This window comes from Carlito syrichta, unplaced genomic scaffold, assembly GCF_000164805.1.
Source record: "Carlito syrichta isolate Samal-C Ts95f unplaced genomic scaffold, Tarsius_syrichta-2.0.1 Scaffold309088, whole genome shotgun sequence".
NCBI classification, from domain to species: Eukaryota; Metazoa; Chordata; class Mammalia; order Primates; family Tarsiidae; genus Carlito; species Carlito syrichta.
In genome coordinates this window covers 979,647-998,682 of record NW_007253184.1, presented here as the reverse complement: position 1 = coordinate 998,682, position 19,036 = coordinate 979,647, and the positions used below count along the sequence as shown (strand labels likewise).

General features: G+C 35.9%; 1 protein-coding gene across 1 annotated transcript in view; it reads right to left on the bottom strand.

Annotated features, from left to right (window-relative positions):
- LOC103269106 (cGMP-dependent protein kinase 1-like) overlaps positions 1 to 19,036 on the bottom strand; it is a gene marked incomplete at its 3' end in the record, with an annotated part of 1,006,822 nt that overhangs the window by 254,372 nt on the left and 733,414 nt on the right. Inside the window, exon 4 of the mRNA XM_008066679.2 lies at positions 5,657 to 5,762. Within this exon, the coding sequence (XP_008064870.1) occupies positions 5,657 to 5,762 (106 nt within the window). The remainder of the gene's footprint in view (positions 1 to 5,656; positions 5,763 to 19,036) is intronic.

Sequence of the window (19,036 nt, the reverse complement as noted above, 5' to 3'; positions counted from 1 at the left end):
GTGGCTGCTCCCGGCCATTGCAGCCTCAACCTGCTGGGCTCCGGCGATCCTTCCGCCTCAACCTTCCAAGTAGCTGAAACTACAGGCGCTCTACCACACCTGGCTAATTTTTTGATTTACTGTAGAGATGAGGTCTCACCAAGTTGTCCAGGTGGGTTTCGAACCCATGGGATCAGGCGATCCACTCACCTCAGCCGCCCAAGGCGCGGGATTACAGGCTGATACTTGAGGTGTTACACCCCAAATCTCTCTGAAAAATACATTCATTCAAAGGGAAAAGAGTTTCTTGGGATAATCTCCATCACGAAGCTCCATAGAGCATAGAAGGAGATGAAAGACTATCCTGTAACTGGAGTAAAGGAGAATGAGAAAGATAGAAAGTGAGATGAGTCTGGGGTCAGTAGTAGCCAGGCAAGGAAGGACTTTGAACACAAGGGTAAAGCCTAGCATTCTCCTAGGAATGAGAGGAGATTATAGAAAGGTTTTATGCAAGGGGTATGACATGAGCACATCTGCCTTATCAAATGGATAAAGAAAATGTTTTGTGAGGGTCAACATTGTGTGAGGGTCAACATTGAGTTGGTTAAGCTCCAAAAAGTTCCTGTTGCCTCTGATTTGTCAGTGAAGCAAGCAATATAATTCGGGGCCCACCGTAATGATTGTCATTATCATCCATCATCATCAACATCATCATCATCATCATCATCATCCTTTAGGGACAACAGAAAACCCAGTTTCTACATATACATCTCTGTGGTCACACAGCTACATACTAATGTTCCTCTCGGTATAGATGCCAGTGCCAGTAGCAGCGACAGAGAATATGTTCAGAGAAAAGCAACACAATTAACTCTGACTGTTACTTGGCTCATTGTTCAGTATTCATCTTAAAAACAATAGCGTTTTTCAGTAGCCAAAGATTATGGAAAATGCTGACAACTGGCAAAACTGTGGCTGGACCTACAGCAATCGTGCCATACTTAGTAGCATTGCCCCTTGAATATTTTTTGCCGTGCTTGCATAGGAACATCTGTGTTTACATCAGGGAATGTGAAATACAGGCACAAAAGAGAAATGACTAAATAGCATTAAAGAGCCAGAATCACAGTTCGATGTTGCATCTAATAGCAAAAAGGGGCCAACACACATGACTAAGAGTGACAAAATGGGTAATTATGGTGGAATAAAAATAAAATCCAACTTTAAGTATAAAGAAATACCATTGTCTATTAGCAGTGCATTTATATGCCTGCTGTGTCCCCTTTTCTCGACCTTCAAACTTATGTGCTTATTTAGGAAAATGAGGAGGAAGATGGACATCCTGAGATGAAAGGTGATAGAGGGTCATTCCTATTTTAGCCTGTGGCTGCCCCTGAAATTCCTCAATTCAAAGGCATTGGGATATACAATAGAGACCCCTACTGAGAGGAATTCTGATGATCTGCATGATCATTTGCTACAGTTTTCATTTTTCTGATAGTGTAACAATTGCTTTAACCCTTTAACTCCTTCACAAAACATAAAGTATCTTATACCTATAGCAGAAGCAAATCAGATGCAAATTTTATTTAGCAAACACTTTGAGAAAAGCATTTCTCCCTTCATGAATAGCTTTAGAGAATTTACAGCATTAAGTCTATATTTTTCTAATGTTAAGTTAAGTAAACCTTTTTTATACATGCAGTCTTAAAGGAAAAAGTAGATTGACTTGTCAATATAAACTGTAACGTTTTACATGATGTTAGAGAACAATAAGCACGTTTTTATTTTTGACTTTATTTATGTATTTATTTATTGGTGCCAGGGACTCACTCTGTCACTCAGGCTGGAATGCAGAGGTGTTATCATAGCTCACTGCAACCTCCAACTCCAGGACTCAAGCAATCCCCCCAACACAGCCTCCAGAGTAGACTGGATTATAGGTGTACCACAATGCCTGGCTAATTTATTTTACTATTTTAGAGAGACAGGGTCTCAGTATGTTGTCCAGACTGGTCTCAAACTCCTGGCTTCAAGGGATCCTCCAACTTCAGCCCCTAAAGGGCTGGGATTATAGGTGTAAGCTACTGACCCTGGCCAGATTAAAAAAAAAAATTAAATAAACAACTAGCAGGAAGATAAAAAATGACTCTGAAGTAATAGTAGAAAGATTTGATTAATTTTGGTCATCTGATTTTTTGCAGTATCTATCACTGTTTTCCTTGAGGATATTATGCCGTCTCTTAATAGTCATGCAAAATTAATGGTACCAAGTATAGTTTACCTGGGAATGTAAAGAAGGAGTGAATATTATTTACTCTTTCAGGTGTTGGGTCACAGATAATGATACCCAAACTGAAAGTCCCAGAAGTAGACTCAGAAGCAAAATTTCTCTCTGACCTTCTTCTGCCCTCCTCTCTCTTGCTCCTCATTGTTTCCAAAGGCAAGACTTAGAAACTGGAATTCTTTGCCAAGGCAAGTCATAGAATACACAATACCTGTTTCCAAAGTCAGTCAAAAGGCTAAAAATATTACTCTAATCTTCCTCTACCTTTCTGTGTACAGATGGCTATAGATACATTAAGACCGTTATTCCAGAGAGTTCTTACTCCACAGCAGAGGAAGAAATGCTATGAGAGGTCAAGAAGAATCTGGACAGGTCTAGAATTCTCCAGTCGGTGTATTACCATTCGATCATACCCTTTTTGTTCAATCACTGTTCTATGTCCATTCTTCATTAAACCTAAGCACAAAATGGATAATTTCCCCCCGTATCTTTGGGTCTTCATTCTGAAGGCTCCTGTGTCACATAAAACTTTGATGAAAAGTTATGCTCTTCTTTTGTTAACCTATATTTTGATATAGAGTGTGGGCCATGATTCTTATGATGGGGAAAAAAAGAATCACCAAATCTCCCCTTTTCCACCCCTATTCAGCTTCAAGGGTGTGTAACTTATGTAGAGGCATAGGGCCGGTGCTTGGAAGGTCCCTGTGCTTGATTAATGTTAGCTGTCAACACCTTGAAATTTTAAACAATTTTCAAAAATGAAGCCTTGCATTTTTATTTTGCAATATGCCATAAAAATTATGTACAGGTCCTGTACTTACTGTCCTGTAAGCTGCCTATCTACAAAGATGTAAGTTTTGTGCCAGAGAAGAAAGCCAAGATGATTAAGAAATAACTCTAGTGCTGAAAAGTTTATAGTCCAGAAGTAGAAATAAGCTTAGTAGTCAAATTATAATAAAACAAAGTAGATAATAAAACATGCAGCAGAAAAAAAGCTCCAGAGGAAGGAGAAGTTACCTCTCAGTGTAATGAGGTTAGCATCGGTGGAAGAGGCAGCTTTTAATTGGATCCAAAAAGTAGCAAAGGATTGGAACATCGAAGATAATGGAAAGGGGTGTAGGGGGAGGCAGAATGGAATATGCTGCAAGGAAGCACAGGGAAGGCATGGGCTCATGGAATTGATTGGTTTGCGTGGGGTGAGAAGAATCCAGGCTGAAAAAACTGGCTAGCTTTGACTGGAGGAGGACTTTGAATGTCCAACTAGGGAGGCTGTAAATAATTCAACAGGAACTGTGAGTCATTAAAGGATTGTAGAGCAAGAACCCATTAGTCACAATAATCATTTAGGAAGATTAAAGCTGGCCCTAGGCAATGATGGTCATCATGTGACCTCTCTGGACTCCAAGCCCAGTCCTATCCTCGCAATTTGATGTGAATTTGATGTTTTACAGGGTGGCCATATGGAAGGTGACATCAGAGTCAGCACTCACCTCTTTTTTTATCCAGCCAGTTAAACGCTACCTGCTCTACACTGTCCAACAAAAAATATTCACTCACTCTAGAGGGCCAAATGTTTTGCAAGGTTTGAATAGTTAGAATAGGCAACACAAACTCTAGCAATTCTGAGCGTTTATACACACACACACATACACACACACACACACACACACATGTCTATACATACACATATATATAATAAATACACATATGCATATATGTGTGTATATATATATCCATTCAGAATCAGTTAAAAGACACATACAAACACACACAATGAGCCATCTCCATCTTATGTCACTAGAAAAGGAGTTTGCGTTAGAGACATTTGAGATAGCGTTGGCACTCAGTCCATTTCCTTGCAAAAACAAGCTTATAGATGCTAAAATCAACACGATAAGTGGCCAATACTTAGAGATGTGAGACAAATAATGAGTTTTATTCTATAGGCAAGCATTTCATTGATTATCAGTTGGAATCTTTATCAGAGCTATATCAGCAACTCTTGTACTTTAAGGCTTAAAATGAATACTTATTCTCTCTGTCTCTGTTTCTCACCACACACAATACACACACACACACACACACACACACACACACACACAATACATCTACACACACACACACACAAATATAATCTCCTTCACATATATATGGTATCTAAGTAATTTAATTTACTTGCAAACAATATTGAAATTCTAAAAAGAAATTTACATTTTAACCTCTTCTAAATGTTTCATCCAATCACACTGAGAAAAAAAATATCAACACCCTGCTGACAGAGTAATATTTTAATATATTATTACTTGACATCAAATTAGAATTGTTTTATCCCTTTAGCATGAATATAAACATATTTCATATGGAAATGAAAAATGTATAAAAGATGAAGCAAAACAAAATAAATTAACCACCAGAAATAACCAAATAAGGAATATTAAAAATTGCATCTTAAGAAAATTCAATAGATATGTTAAGATGCATCACTAAAACAAAATTTGACTTTGAATTTTTAGCTTAATTTCAACCATTTATTTACCAAAAAATGAAAATGTAAAGCAAGGAAAGTTAAATATTTTAGCTCTCAAAAATAAGATCTCAATTAGTGATATACACTAGCTCACATAATCTGTGCACAGCTATTTAAAAATGAATTCTGTTTTCAAAAGAAAAATGACATAAAAAACTACTTTAAAAAAGTAATCAGAATTGCCAATATTCTTTTCAAAAATAAAATAGCATTTTTAAATAAAATAAGCTTAGAGACAAATAAATTCATTTTAGTGAATATCAGTGTATTTCTGAGAAATGAAAAACTGACTTTTAATTCCAGTTTCTATTGTATATTGAGTTATTATGATAATATATAATATAAATGAAAAGAAAGCTTCTGATATTTAAGAACTGTAACATAAAATAAATTTAATTTGGGAAATTAAACTCAGAATTAAAGAAGAATAATAACTTTTTCTTGGAACGCTTCCATCTTAGTCCTTTGACCTTTCATATGGAAAAACACACATAATAGATGACTCCGACATAGATTGTGGGTCTGTTTAGAAAAGGTGCCATAAATATATAAACCAATACATAGTTAGAGATGAACTTAATATCCTTTTATGTTCAAGTAAATTCTCATTTGTGTCTCTGAGTTGCACTCTCTCTTAGAGAATGTCTGAATAAATATGATGAACTCTGAAGTTCTGACTTGACCGTACATCCTGAAAACTGGCACTGGAAATATAAGGAAACCTGTTCAAAGTCTTGAACTTCTACACATTTGTAGTCTCTTGAGACTGGAAAAAAGGCAAAATGTCTTTATTGTGCTGCATTTCAGATGACAGGGCTAAAAGAAAATAAACACTCTCAAAAGGAATAAAGAAAACATCCTACCTTTTTAAAAATTCCATATACTCGGTATGCTTGATGAGTCCTGTCCTCATCATTATTGTTTGAAAACATTGCCGATCAATAGCCCAGAGTTTCACATTTACAAGAGCTGGAGAAAAATGAAAAGGAAGCAAACATGGAAAAATTAATTAGAGAATTTCAACTGTGAACAACATCTTGCAAAATAAATGAGTTATTCATGAAAGTTATTAAAATGATTAACCATTTATACACATTTAAGGCTAATAGTAAAAAAAAATAAATACATACATAAATCTAACATTATAATGCTGTTCTCATTAAAAAGCCATGTATGTTTGCAGGCAAAATGTAGTTCATATTTTTCCATACCAGTATTATTGTCTACTAGGAAGATTGTTCTCTTATGCTTCTTAGGAAATGACAGTGTCAAAGCACATGTTGAAAGTATTTAGTAATTCAAGACTATATATGAAGAAAATAGCACGAAGAGAAAAAGAGGTTCACAAGTAATAGCAGACTCTAATAATTACCGAGTATGGTGTTAATGACTCATATGATTTTATTTTAATTGTAAAAAGCAGAGGTGAAAATTCAATTTTCAAGTTTAGGGGAACATTTTATAAAATAGAAATAATAATTACACAATAGTTTCTATACAAAGCTTGTTTTACAAATTATAACCTGTGTCCAAAGTTGCCAACATGGAAGTTTTATTAGACATGTCTGTTGAATTTTAATTGCTACTCTTACACACCACAGTCTTTGACAAGGTATAATTTAATGTTGAAATTGAGTACCACAGAAATTCACCATTTGATCTATTAAGCACATCATTAACAGGCAAGCTTAAGAAAAAGACATATACTGTGTAACAGAACAAAACATCAAGATAAACAGGTTTTAAAAGATAAGCACGCTAAAAATCTTGGTAATTATATTGTGTGATGGGTATATGAGAGATTTATTATTCTCTCTACCTTTATTCATGTCTTCAAATTTTTATAATATAAATATTTTAAGTTAGCATATGAACTATAGAAAGCCAACTCATGTATCATAACATGGGGTATAGGTAGAGAAAGGTTTGAGGGGGCTTGAGCAACACCACTGAATGGGGTCAATGCGTTAACAGAGCCAAACATAGAAAGACAGAAGAATGTAATACACTCTTAATTCATTCAGACTAAGCCCAGTGAAGTAGGAAAAAAAAAATATTACCATGGTGAATGTTCCTTGAGTTAAGGGCCTAGAAATAACCCACAAAGAAACAGGGGAGAAAGAAGATAAAGGGAATATTGTACTCTGGAGTAAACCCTGTCTTTGAGATTTCTGTAGGGTTGCTGCATAGTTTAGGAGTAAGTTAATGCAAGGCCCTAGAAGAAAGGTTTATGATGTCATGATTAATTTGATGAACAACAGAAAACTACTAGAGATCTTAAAAAGACAAAACAAAGCAAAGAACCAAAATTTGAAAGGTTACACCATAAGTATACAAGTTCATTTTTAAACTGCTTATGAGAAATAAATAAATATTCTGTATTCATCTTTCTTCATAGTTCTAGGCACTTCACAGTATAGATACACCTCCCACCAAAGGATAAATTAGGTTGTACCAACCAATTTTATAATTTCTAAAAATCATGGCAATAAAAATAGTTTTAATTATCATATATATTAATATAATGTATATATTTTTAAATGCACCTTAAATAAATGATTAGAATTGGAATGTCTAAGTAAAATAAAACATGTATACATTTTAAGGCTCTGCCCTGAAGAGACTTCACAAACATACTCCCAAACAGCAGTATATAAAATTTCCATTACAGGCTCTTAAATCAAGAGATATGACCACAGTGATCGCTGAGAAAGACCTATTCAGGATTAGCATAAATTGGATTAGGAGATACCTGAGTTAACAGAATATAGACCAACACACCAGTGCTGTCTGATAACAATTTATATACAAACTGTAGGGCAAAGTAGTAAGACAGTGAAAGCTCTGTGTGAGGAAAATTGTCTCAATAATGTATTGTGAGCACAGTTTCAAACAAAGACCAATAAGCTCCAAGCAGAGGCCACTGTAAGGAGTCAAGTAAGGAGGGTCATAATGAATATGGCCGCGATGAGAATAAGAGAATAGAGACTTGGTAGTTCTGTGCATGTTTGTCCATGTACACATGGGTATGTATTGTCACAGTTATCTGCAGCATTTTAAATCTGAGTTCAAATCTCAGGCCCAGGCGTTGAACTCTTGATGAACAACCTCTCTGTCCTATGAATCACTACAGCTTTTTCCACCTGCACCCCTCACAGGTGCTTAGTTTAGAGATATTGTTCTCTCTCCTATGTCTATATCATGATTCTTTTTTCCCCTTTTTTCTTTCTTTCTTCTTTTTTCTTTTGATTTTTGTAGAGACAAAGTCTTGCTATATTGCCGAGCCTGGTCTCAAACTCCTGGGGTCAGGCAATCCTCTTGCCTTGGCATCCCAAAGTACTGGGATTACAGGCATGAGCCACTGTGCATGGCCCATGTTTCCTTACATAAGCTTGTATATCTCCTCAGAGAAAAGCCTCTGTCTTATCTCTTACAATCTTCCCAAACACTAGAAATTTGAGTTTCATTTGGTTATTATTAGACATATTGGTTGATTAATGAAAATTATATACTTGAAGTTCACTTACAAACACAAAAGACTGTAAGCCTAGGTGGTCTTTAGTTACATTCAAATATCTAAGGTGAATTTATCAGATTTCATTATCTATGTGCTGAAAAATGACTTCTAAAAATAACAGGCCAGGTGTGGAGGGTCATGCCTGTAATCCCAGCATTTTGGGAGGTCAAGGAGGGAGGATTACTTGAGACCAGGAATCTGAGACCAGCCTACACAACATAGTGTGATCTTGTCTCTACTACAAAAAAAAAAAATTTGGATGGGTGTGTTAGCACACACCTGTACTCCCAGCAATTTGGGAGACTGAGGCAGGATTGCCTGAGCCCAGGAAGTCAAGGTTGCCATGAGCTGTGATCATGCCACCGCACTCCAGCCTGGGTAACAGCATGAGACTCTGACTCAAAAAATTAAAATTAAAATAAGTTCACAGAATTCAATAATTTCATTTTCCTTTTTGTTTCTTGTTTACATAGGCTATTGAAATGTCTCTAAGTAAAATTACAGTTCAAATATTTTACATGATAAAGAACATGGCTTCATGAAATTGCAAATTTGTCCGTGACCTTGGGCAAGATGCCAAAACCTTTTTTATATTAGTCTTGGCCAACATACATATTAGTCAAACCAGCATTTTACAGGTGAACAAGCATGACTAATAGCCACCTTGCCTTATTATCAAAAACACAGTTATATTAAAGTTGTGATTAACATCTTCCTTCTAAAACAGATCGCTGGAGTATAAGTCTGCTGTTTTAGTAACTTAAAGAGACAATTCAATAAACAAAATCTCTTCATTTACCTTTGATCTTAAGTGATGTGTTAATCTCTGCAGGGAATAAACCCTTCACAAATACTAATTTCTGTGATTTTTCATGATGATTACTGTTGTTGAACATTTAAGGGTATAAAGCAGAGAGTGCTGGGAAGAGATTTTCCTTTTTGTTCAACTATATATCTAAAATTTTTTGCTGAGGTACATATTATTTTCTCAGGTCTAGGTGAAAAACACATAAACTCCCATTACTCTGAAATCTCTAAGTATACAAGTACACTGAGAACATCTTCAACATAGGAAACAGCTGGCTTTCATTTAGGGGACACCAAGATTAGAGATGAAAGAGCTGTAAAATTGTGCTAGACTAACAGAGCACAAATCTGGATTTGGCTTAAATTCTCCTACTGAAGAATTTATATGCTGTTCAATTCAAATTCTAGAAGAATATTAGGAAAACATATGTAAGTATAAAGCATTTATAGACTCAAATATTTATTCAACTTGTGTTTATTTTATACCAGTATGGCAGGCACTGGTGCTAGGTAAGGAATAGAAAACAAACTCAATCACTGCCCTCAAGAAACTCATGATCTTATCCATGCCAAATCTGGTTCATGGTTTATTTCTGTACTAGCTAAGAATGGTTTTATATTTTTAAATGGTTGCAAAATTATAAAAAGGAGCATATTTCATGACACATGTGAATTGTATGAAATAAATTTTAGTGTCCATAAATAAATGTCAGTACCCATAAATAAATTTCGGTGGCCATAAAAGTCTTGCTGAAACACAACCATGCCTGTTCGTTTACATATTGTTTCTGTCTGAACTGAGTAATTGCAACAGAACCATATGGACCGCAAAGCCTAAAATATTTCCTATTGCAGCCCTTTACAGAAAATACTTGGTCTCTGGTCTCAAATAAGAGAAAAACAAATCAAGAGATAAATGCTACCATCCTAAGTTTCTGGGGATTTAAATACACAGAAAAGGCAACACGTACTTTCTGTGGGAAGGAGCTGAGAAGGGCTGATAAAAGAAGGCTTTGCAGAAGAGAATCGTGTAAGCCAGGATACTACATCCAGTGTTATGGACTGAATGTTTGTGTCCCTCCAAAATTCAAATATTAAAACCCTAATTCTCAATGTGATAATATTAGGAGGTGTGTCCTTTGAAAGATGATTAGATTCAGATGAGGTCATAGAGGTGGAACCCACATGATGAGGTTAGCATCCTTATAAAAAGAGGGGGATAGAAGAGATGAATCTCTTTCTGCATGCACACACCAAGAAAAGGCCATGTAAGGACCTAATCGGGAAGAAGGCCATTACCAATAACCCACCCATGCTAGTGTCTTTATCTTAACCTTCTAGCCTTCAGAACTTTGAGGAATCACTTTGTTTTTTAAGTCATCCAGTATGTGGTACAGATGGCTCCTGATTTACGATGATTCCACTTAACGATTTCTCAACTTTTGCAATGGTGTGAAAGCGATATGAATTCAGTAGAAACCACACTTCAATGCAGTATTCAATAAATTACATGAGCTATTCAACATTTTATGATAAAATAGGCTTTGCATTAGATGATTTTGCCCAACTATAGGCTAATGTAAGTGTTCTGTGCATGTTGAAGTAGAGTAGGCTAAGGTTTGGTAGGTTGGGTGTTTTAAATACATTTTCAACTTACAATATTTCCAAGTTACAGTGGGTTTACTGGGATGCAACCTCATCGTAAGTTGTATTTGTTATTGTAGCCTGAACTGACTAAGACACCTGGCATCCCCAGAGCACTAAGCTGTCTGTGGATGGAACACGAGAGATTCTTCTATGTGAAGGGAAAAACAAAAAAGCAAACCAACACCTTCATTTTTACCACCCTAAACTGAAATTTTGCATTACATTTGACTAGAAATGTGAGCAACATAGTAGTGGTTCATCACCAATAGAAACCATGGCTATTTTTATGTTATCCCACATTTACTGAAGATATCTTAAATATAATTTATATTTAACACCACTTTGAATTTATGGCAGTTACTAGGCCTGCCTTTAGATCTTAGTTTTAATGAGTTTTTACATCACAATTTATTATCAAATATATTATTACTGTATTTCAATTTAGTTTTCTTTTTATCCTGCGTATTTTATTTTACGCTTTTTTTGTTGTTAAACTTTTCCAACAACGTTTATTAGAGAAAGAAGAGAAAAAAGAAAAGGGGACATGGCAGAGTTGGCATGAGCAAAAGAATCCACCTTTGGTCCTTATATTAGGCTTTTAAAAGCATTGCTCTTAGAGGAGTCCAAGTACCTCACCAGACTGACAAATAAAGCCATGGCACCCATAAGATTAAGAGTCCTTGCTTTAAGCAAAACTTAGAGAAGGGATTAGATCAGAGAAGGAGTGGGAGTGGTAAGGGCTGGGCTGATACTCAGCTAGCTGGTTTGCATCCCTAGGGGGTATACCAGATGTTAAAAAATTGAAATACTTTTATACTATTTAGTGAACAGACTTTTCACTGAGTTTTTTTACTGTTTCCCTTTTCCTTCTTCCATTACCGTATCCTAGGATCCCCCACAGTTCAGGATCTAAAGGGATAGTGATCTTATCAGAGGCCTCTCAGACTTTGCTCCAGAGCCAAGGGAGTTGCTAGATACTTTTAAGGTTATTCCACAACCACAAGCACTTTCCAGAAAGAGAGGTTCAGTCACATATATAATGTAAAGGTGTCTTTGGAGGAAACTGCAAGTGGCCTAGGGGTATTGACATACTAGGAGGTAGCCAGAGGTGAAACTAAAGTTCTGAGGAAAGTACAAATGGTTAGATGGTAATTCTTATGGGCCTTGCTGTGGAGTTAGGGGTTGACGCCGAGGTCAGTGAAGAGGGGTCACGAGAGGATTTAAAGCAGGTGGTTCACTTCAGGATTATGCTAGCAGTAGCCTAATAGTACACTACAGGAGGATAGGACTCAGGAGAGGAAGACAGAGGCAAGTTAAGGCAACTTCATCCACCATGACTTCTGATTAATCCCCGTTCTAGGAAGGTCTCTAGAAATTCCCGTTTACCTATTGATTAATGTGTAAGAGCAGGTACTTACTATAAATTCTGCCCTTAGGACAAGCAGCCTTGATATTACTGTAAGAGGGAACAAAGAAGGGAATGTAAGGGGGAACAAAGAAGTGGCTCTGACCTTGGAGCAGGTTTCACAGGCTTCACTCCCTTCCTGGAAACTGTGAAATTAATGACACTCTTGTCCACTGCACCTGCATAACCAGCTACATCTGCATCTGTAAACTTGCTTGCCTGCCCACGCCAGCAGAATAATGCAATAAAAGCCCTAGAACATCCCAAGTTCTATCGTTAGCCCACCAGGATGCAAGTCTAAACTACTTAAGACAGCCCTGTGTTGCAGCTGGGGCCTTTGCTTTGAAATTCATTACCCAGCAAGTGGTCACTGGCCATGGCTGAACCTGGCTAAACCTCTCCTTTGTTACTTATAACTGTGTGTCGGTGTCTGTAATTTAAGCCCTCGGACCCTACTTCAATTACAGTACGTCATTTGTCCTATATATCTCTTCTGAATCACTCCTTCCCTATGGTGCATAAGCTCTGAATCTGGGGGGTAACGGCACTGGGATCCACCACCTTGGCTTACCACCACTGGAGACACAGGCATGGCTTCTGTTCCTAAGTCGCTATTGTTTCTTTCTAAGAAATGGAATATGTCAGTCTCTTTCTTCAACCTCTCATCTCCCTCAAAGTTTAGGGATAGATTTGCATAGACCTGCCCACTGAGAAACAGCAGAGATAGATAGAGATGGAAATCAGTTAGAAGCTCTTGTAACTATTCAGGTGGATGGACTCTGGCAATGGCAATGAAGTTAGAGAGGTAGATGAATTTGAAAGGTATTAAAAATCTTGGTCATGAGCATGCCACCGTACTCCAGCCTGGGCGACAGAGTGAGACTCCAACTCAAAAAAAAAAAAAAAAAGTCTTAAACCCAGGACATGTCAGGGAGAGAGAATTCAATTCCAGTTTTCAACTTTCTAACCTAGACATATGAATGGAAATAAAATAGTGGAATAATGAATGCTGCATTTATATCATTCAAAAGGACAGACAGTAGTGTATTTGTAAATAATTGCCATTTTTAGGGGTAAGATCCATGCATATTATAAACTAACCAAAGTGACTTATAATGAGCAAAATGAGTTGTAATTCTCTTTTACTTCTACAATATAAATATAAAACTATTATCTTCAAACTGTTTTCTTATGCTTTTTAAATCATCCTGGCTAATAAAGAAGTCCAATAATCTTAAAAATATTCTGGAAATCACTTGGTCCAACAGATATTTACACTTTAAAAATAAATGTGCCAGATTGTGAATCCCAAGGCAAACATCTTAACACTCAAATAGCTTTGGGAATGTTAGAAGGCCAAATGAAGCTTCACAAGTAGTTTCAAGTGTCAGTCAAGTAAATTTTATGTTTTGGGGATAAATTTTCCTTTTACAAAAGTACATATATATATTGCCAGTAAGTAGATGAAAAGATGCTGAACGCCACTAAACATTAGGGTAATGTAAATAAAATAATGCTTCATACCTATTAGAATAGTTCTTATTTTAAAAAATTAAAAAATAACCAGGATGTAGAAAAATCAGAATCTTTGTGCATTGCTGGTAGGAACATAAAATGGTGTATTCACTATGAAAAATTATATGGTTCCTCAAAAAATTAAACATAAGATTAGTGTATACTCCAGAACCAGTAATTCCACTTTTGAGTATAGACAAAATAATTGAAAGCAGGAACAGAAACAGATATTTGCACATGAATATTCACAGGAGCATTATTTATAATAGCTAAAAGTTTGAAACAAACAAAATGTTTTTCAAGAGCAAAATGAACAAACAAGATATAATGTGTGTTTGTGTGTGTATGTATGTATGTGTACATACATACACACATATATAATGAAATATTATTCAACCTTGAAAAATTAACGAAATTCTAACATAGACTACAACATGAGTGAACATCAAAAACATGCTAAGTGAAATAAGCTACACACAAAAATACAATTATTGTCTTATTCCACTAATATGAAGTACCTAGAACACTCAAATTCATAAAGACAGACAGTAGAATGGTGGTTACTAGAGGCTGAGGATAGGGGCAAATGAAAAGTTATCATTTAATGGGTACAGAGTTTCAGTTTGGGACGATAAAAAATTCACATTGTTGTGATGATGGTTTCACAACAATGTGAAAGTAGTTAATGCCACTGAACTGGACACTTTAAAACGGTAAGGATCATAAATTTTATGTTATATATATTTCACCACATCAAATAATAAACAAAACATGATCAGATGGATTTACTTGGTTAGATAGCTAAATAAAGTGTTTCATGTTTTGTTTTGCTTTTATTTTTCATACACCCCACATCAGTATTTTGGAAAAGAAATACTCAGATACCTGAAGTCCCTAAGCAGACACTGGTGGCATTTTCCAGGTCTTCTCTGACCTCCTCTCTATCTTCAAGCCTGCCCCTCGCCCTGTTGATTAAAGCTTGTTTTACCCTATGCCCTTGTTCATGAGAGTCCCTCAATCTAGAATGACTTTCTACTCATTTGTCTTCTGAAACTCACATACACCTTGCAAGGCCCAACTCAAGGATATCTATATTAGTCAGTTATTTTACAGAGAAACAGAACCAACAGGACATATAAGAGGGTATTTATTGAAGGAATTAGCTCATGTACTTATGGAGGTTGAGAAAACAGAGCAAATTTGTTTTTCCTCTACATTTTTGTTCTATCTCTGCCCTCAGCAGAATAAATGATGCTTTCCCACAATGGTGAGGGTAATTTTCTTTATGCAGTCTATTGATTCAAATGCTGATCTCTTCTAAAACACACTTAGAGACACACCCAGAAATGATGTTTTGCCAGCTGTCTGGGTATCCCTTAGCCCAGTCAAGTTGAAACATAAAATTAACCAGCACAATATCTTTTAAATATTTTTTCCCTTTCTAGACTCTTACAGGCTAAACTTTTGTAAAGTTTATTTTTATATCTTAGCCCTGACACTTTTAAATCTGCACTGCCCAATATGATAGCTATTAGCCATTTGTGACTTCTGAGCACTTGGAACTAGTTTAGTGTGAAATAAGTATGAAAAAAGCATATAAAAATAACTTACAAATAACTTTATGCTGATTATATGTTAAAATGAAAATATTTGGCTGTATTGAATAAAGTAAAAACATACTATATAATTAATTATACTTGATTTTTTTTACTCTTTAATGTAATCATCAGAAAATATAAAATTATATATATTGCTCACATTACATTTCTGTTGGTCAGTGCTGCTCAGATAATAATACTCATAACGTATAATCATTTCTTTACACACTTATCTGTTCCCTAGGATGGTAAAAGGAAAGCACATCCAACATCTTCTAAGTTGAATTTTGTGAGTGTCAAATATTTGGTCTAAATAAAATAGTTCTCTATTTTTGTACTTCATTGGAAAAATCACGATAGACCCTCCTAATCTCTAATAGAAGATAACGGGTTTTCAATGAGCTGTGTCTAAGTATCTTACCCCTGCAGTAAAACATTAGTTGAGTTTTCTAATTTCTAGATTAATTTTTTTTTCCAATTCAGATTATCTTTTTCAAGGAACAGTCTCAGCTAGTAGGTGGATCTCATTTAAAACATTTGCTGGCCAAACTTGGTGGCTCAGCCTGGAGTCCCAGCACTTTGGGAGGCTGAGGAGAGTGAATTGTCTGAGCCCGAGGGTTCGAGACCAGCCTGGACACTTACCTCGTCTCTACAATAATAATAATTCAAAAACAACAGACAGGCATGGTCACGTACGTCTGTAGTTCCGGCTATTCAGAAGGCTGAGGCGGAAGGATCGCTGGAGCCCAGAAAGTTGACACAGGGGTGGCTGTGAGCATGCATGCCACTACACTCCAGCCTGGACGAAGGAGTGAGACTCCAACTCAAAAATAAAATAAAATAAAAAAATAAAACATTTGCTGATCCATACTTTTGTCTGGATGTACAGACAAGGAGCTTTTAAAGGCTTAGCACAGGAAGAAAGACATGAAAAAGTCTCATTAACTTGCCCTCCCACCTCACCTCCAACATTAAGGCGTATCAGCTTACACCAGACAGTATTTTAATGTGGGCTGAAGGAATTCCAGAGCTTTATTCTATCCCTCCTTTATTGATGCTTGGATCATCTGTGATCACTCAAATACTTAGTGTGACAGAATCAGAAGATTGGAAGAGACCTTGAGGGACTCCATCAAGCCCATAACTGCTTCCCAGTATTATTAAGGCATATGTTAGCCTAAAGTCAAATTCCAATTGCCAGAATGTTCTGAGACAAATGTTTCATAATTTGAAAAGGCCATTTGCTGTTTCCTATGCATCTGGAGCACACCATGTTACCACTGTACAAACTGCCTAAAAGTTTGATTGGAGGATATATTTTAACCTCTCTTGACAAGAAACGTGATCTTTTACATTACATATGTGAGAAGAATAGATTGTAAAATTAGACACTGTAAATAAGATTAATGATTATTATGCACTTAATAGTAGAAAAATTACCATCAATGTTGTCATGATATTCATTTATTTGAAAGGATGAGATATATTGGGATACCCTAAAATGAAAGAGATAGAAATGAAATAGCTGTTTCTCTAAATTCTGCTTGACTTCATGCTTTGTACAAAGTAACCTGTAAAGGGACAAGTGGTGACTTCTGAATATTGTTGGAAAACAACCAACATAATAATTTAAAATTCAAACTGGCTTTAAATATTAAGGATACTGGAAGGACCAAGTGGATGGTGATATATTTTAATACATATATGTAAATAATGCTCATTATTTGAGGTGTCTTTATCAAAAATTTACTATACAATATGACACAGACTTTATGTTTGTTATGGCTGTCTAACATGTTAATACCATGAGACATTCTTATTTCTGTTCTATAAATATGGAAACTGAGTCTCAGAAAGGCTATCACTACTTAGATCACACATATAATAATTAGAAGAGTAAGTTCCAGTCTGACTCCAAAGTCAATCTTGTTTTAATATGTGTTTTTGCTTTGTTTTGTTTTTACTTTCTATGTTTTTCTTAATTTTTATTTTTTAATTGACAGATAAAGGTGTGAATAACACTATAATGAACATGGGAGTTCGGGTAACTATTCAACATTTTTCTTTGGATTTATACTCAGGAGTAGGATTGCTAGATCATATAATTAAATTTTTTAGAAACCTATATATTGCTTTCCATAATGGCTGTACTAATTTACATTTCCACCAGCAGTGGTCAAAAGTTCTCTTTTCTTCACATTCTCACCCACACTTATCATCTTTTGTCTTTTCGATAATTGCTATCCAAATAGGTGTGAGGTGACATCTCATTTTGGCTTTAATTTATTTAATACTAGTTTAATTTGCATTTCCCTTATGATTAAGGATGCTATGTATTTTTTCATATACAGTACTTGATACAGTACCATTTGTATGTCTTTGTTCTAGAACTGTTGTATTCAAGTCCTTTACCCATTATTAAATCTGGTTACTTGTTTTCTTGCTCTGGAATTGTTTGACTTTCTTATATGTTTTTGATATTAACCTCTAATTAGATGTATGTTGTGCAATTATTTCCTTCCATTCTGTAGGTTATTTGTTTGCTCTGTTGATTGTTTCCTTGGTTGTGCAGAACTGTTTTAGCTGATTTAATCCATTTGCCTATTTTTGCTTTTGTCACTCAAGCTTTTGGGGCCATATTCAAAAATTCATTGCCCAGACCAATGTCATAAAGAATTTCCGTTGGGTCGGACTTGGAGCCTCAGCCTGTAATCTCAGCACTTTGGGAGGTTGAGGCGAGTGGATTGCCTAAGCCTGTGAGTTTGAGACCAGCCTAGGCAACTTGGCAAGACTTCATCTCTACAATAAATAAAAAATTAGCCAGGCATGGGAGCATGCCCCTGTAGTTCCAGCTACTGAGGCGGAAGGACTGCCAGAGCCCAGCAGGTCAACGCTGGGGTGGCAGTGAGTTTGCCACTGCAGCACTTCAGTCTGGACAACAGAGTGAGACTCCAACTCAAAATAAATAAATAAGAGTTTCCATTAGTTTTCTTCCAGTAGTTTCCATAGGTTGGAGTAATACATTTAAGTCTTGAATCCATTTTGAGTTGATTTTTGTGTGGGTTGTGAGATAAGGTTCTAATTTCATTCTTACGCATGTGGATATGCAGTTTTCCCAACACCACTTATTGAAGAGACTATCCTCTCCCCATTGTGTGTTCTTGGTACCTCTTTCATAAATCAATTGGCTATAAATACATGCATTCATTTCTAGGCTCTCTATTCTCTTTTATTGATCTATGTGTCTGTTTTTATGCCAGCACCATGATGTTTTGGTTTCTATCGCTGTGTTGTAAATTTTCAATGCCTCCGGCTTTGTTCTTTTTGCTCACGATTGCTTTGGCTATTCAGGGTCTCTTGTGGTTCCATACAAAGGTATTTTATATGTAAGATCATGTCATCTACAAACAGGGACAATTTAACTTCTTTTCCAACTTGGATGCCTTTTATTTCTTTTTCTGTCTAATTCTTCTGGAGAGGACTTCCAGTACTATACTGAAAAGAAGTGGCAAGAGTGGGCATACTTATCTGGTTTCAAATCATACAGGAAAAGCTTTCCACTTTTCCCCACTGAGTATATTGTTAGCTGTGGGCTTGTCATTCATGGCCTTTATTGTGTTGAGGTACAACTCCATTACATCTAATTTGTTGACAGCTTTTGTCATTAAAAAAAATGTTACATTTTATCAAATGCTTTTTCTGCATCTCTTGAAATGATCATATAGTTTTTGTTCTTCATTATGTCATTGTGATA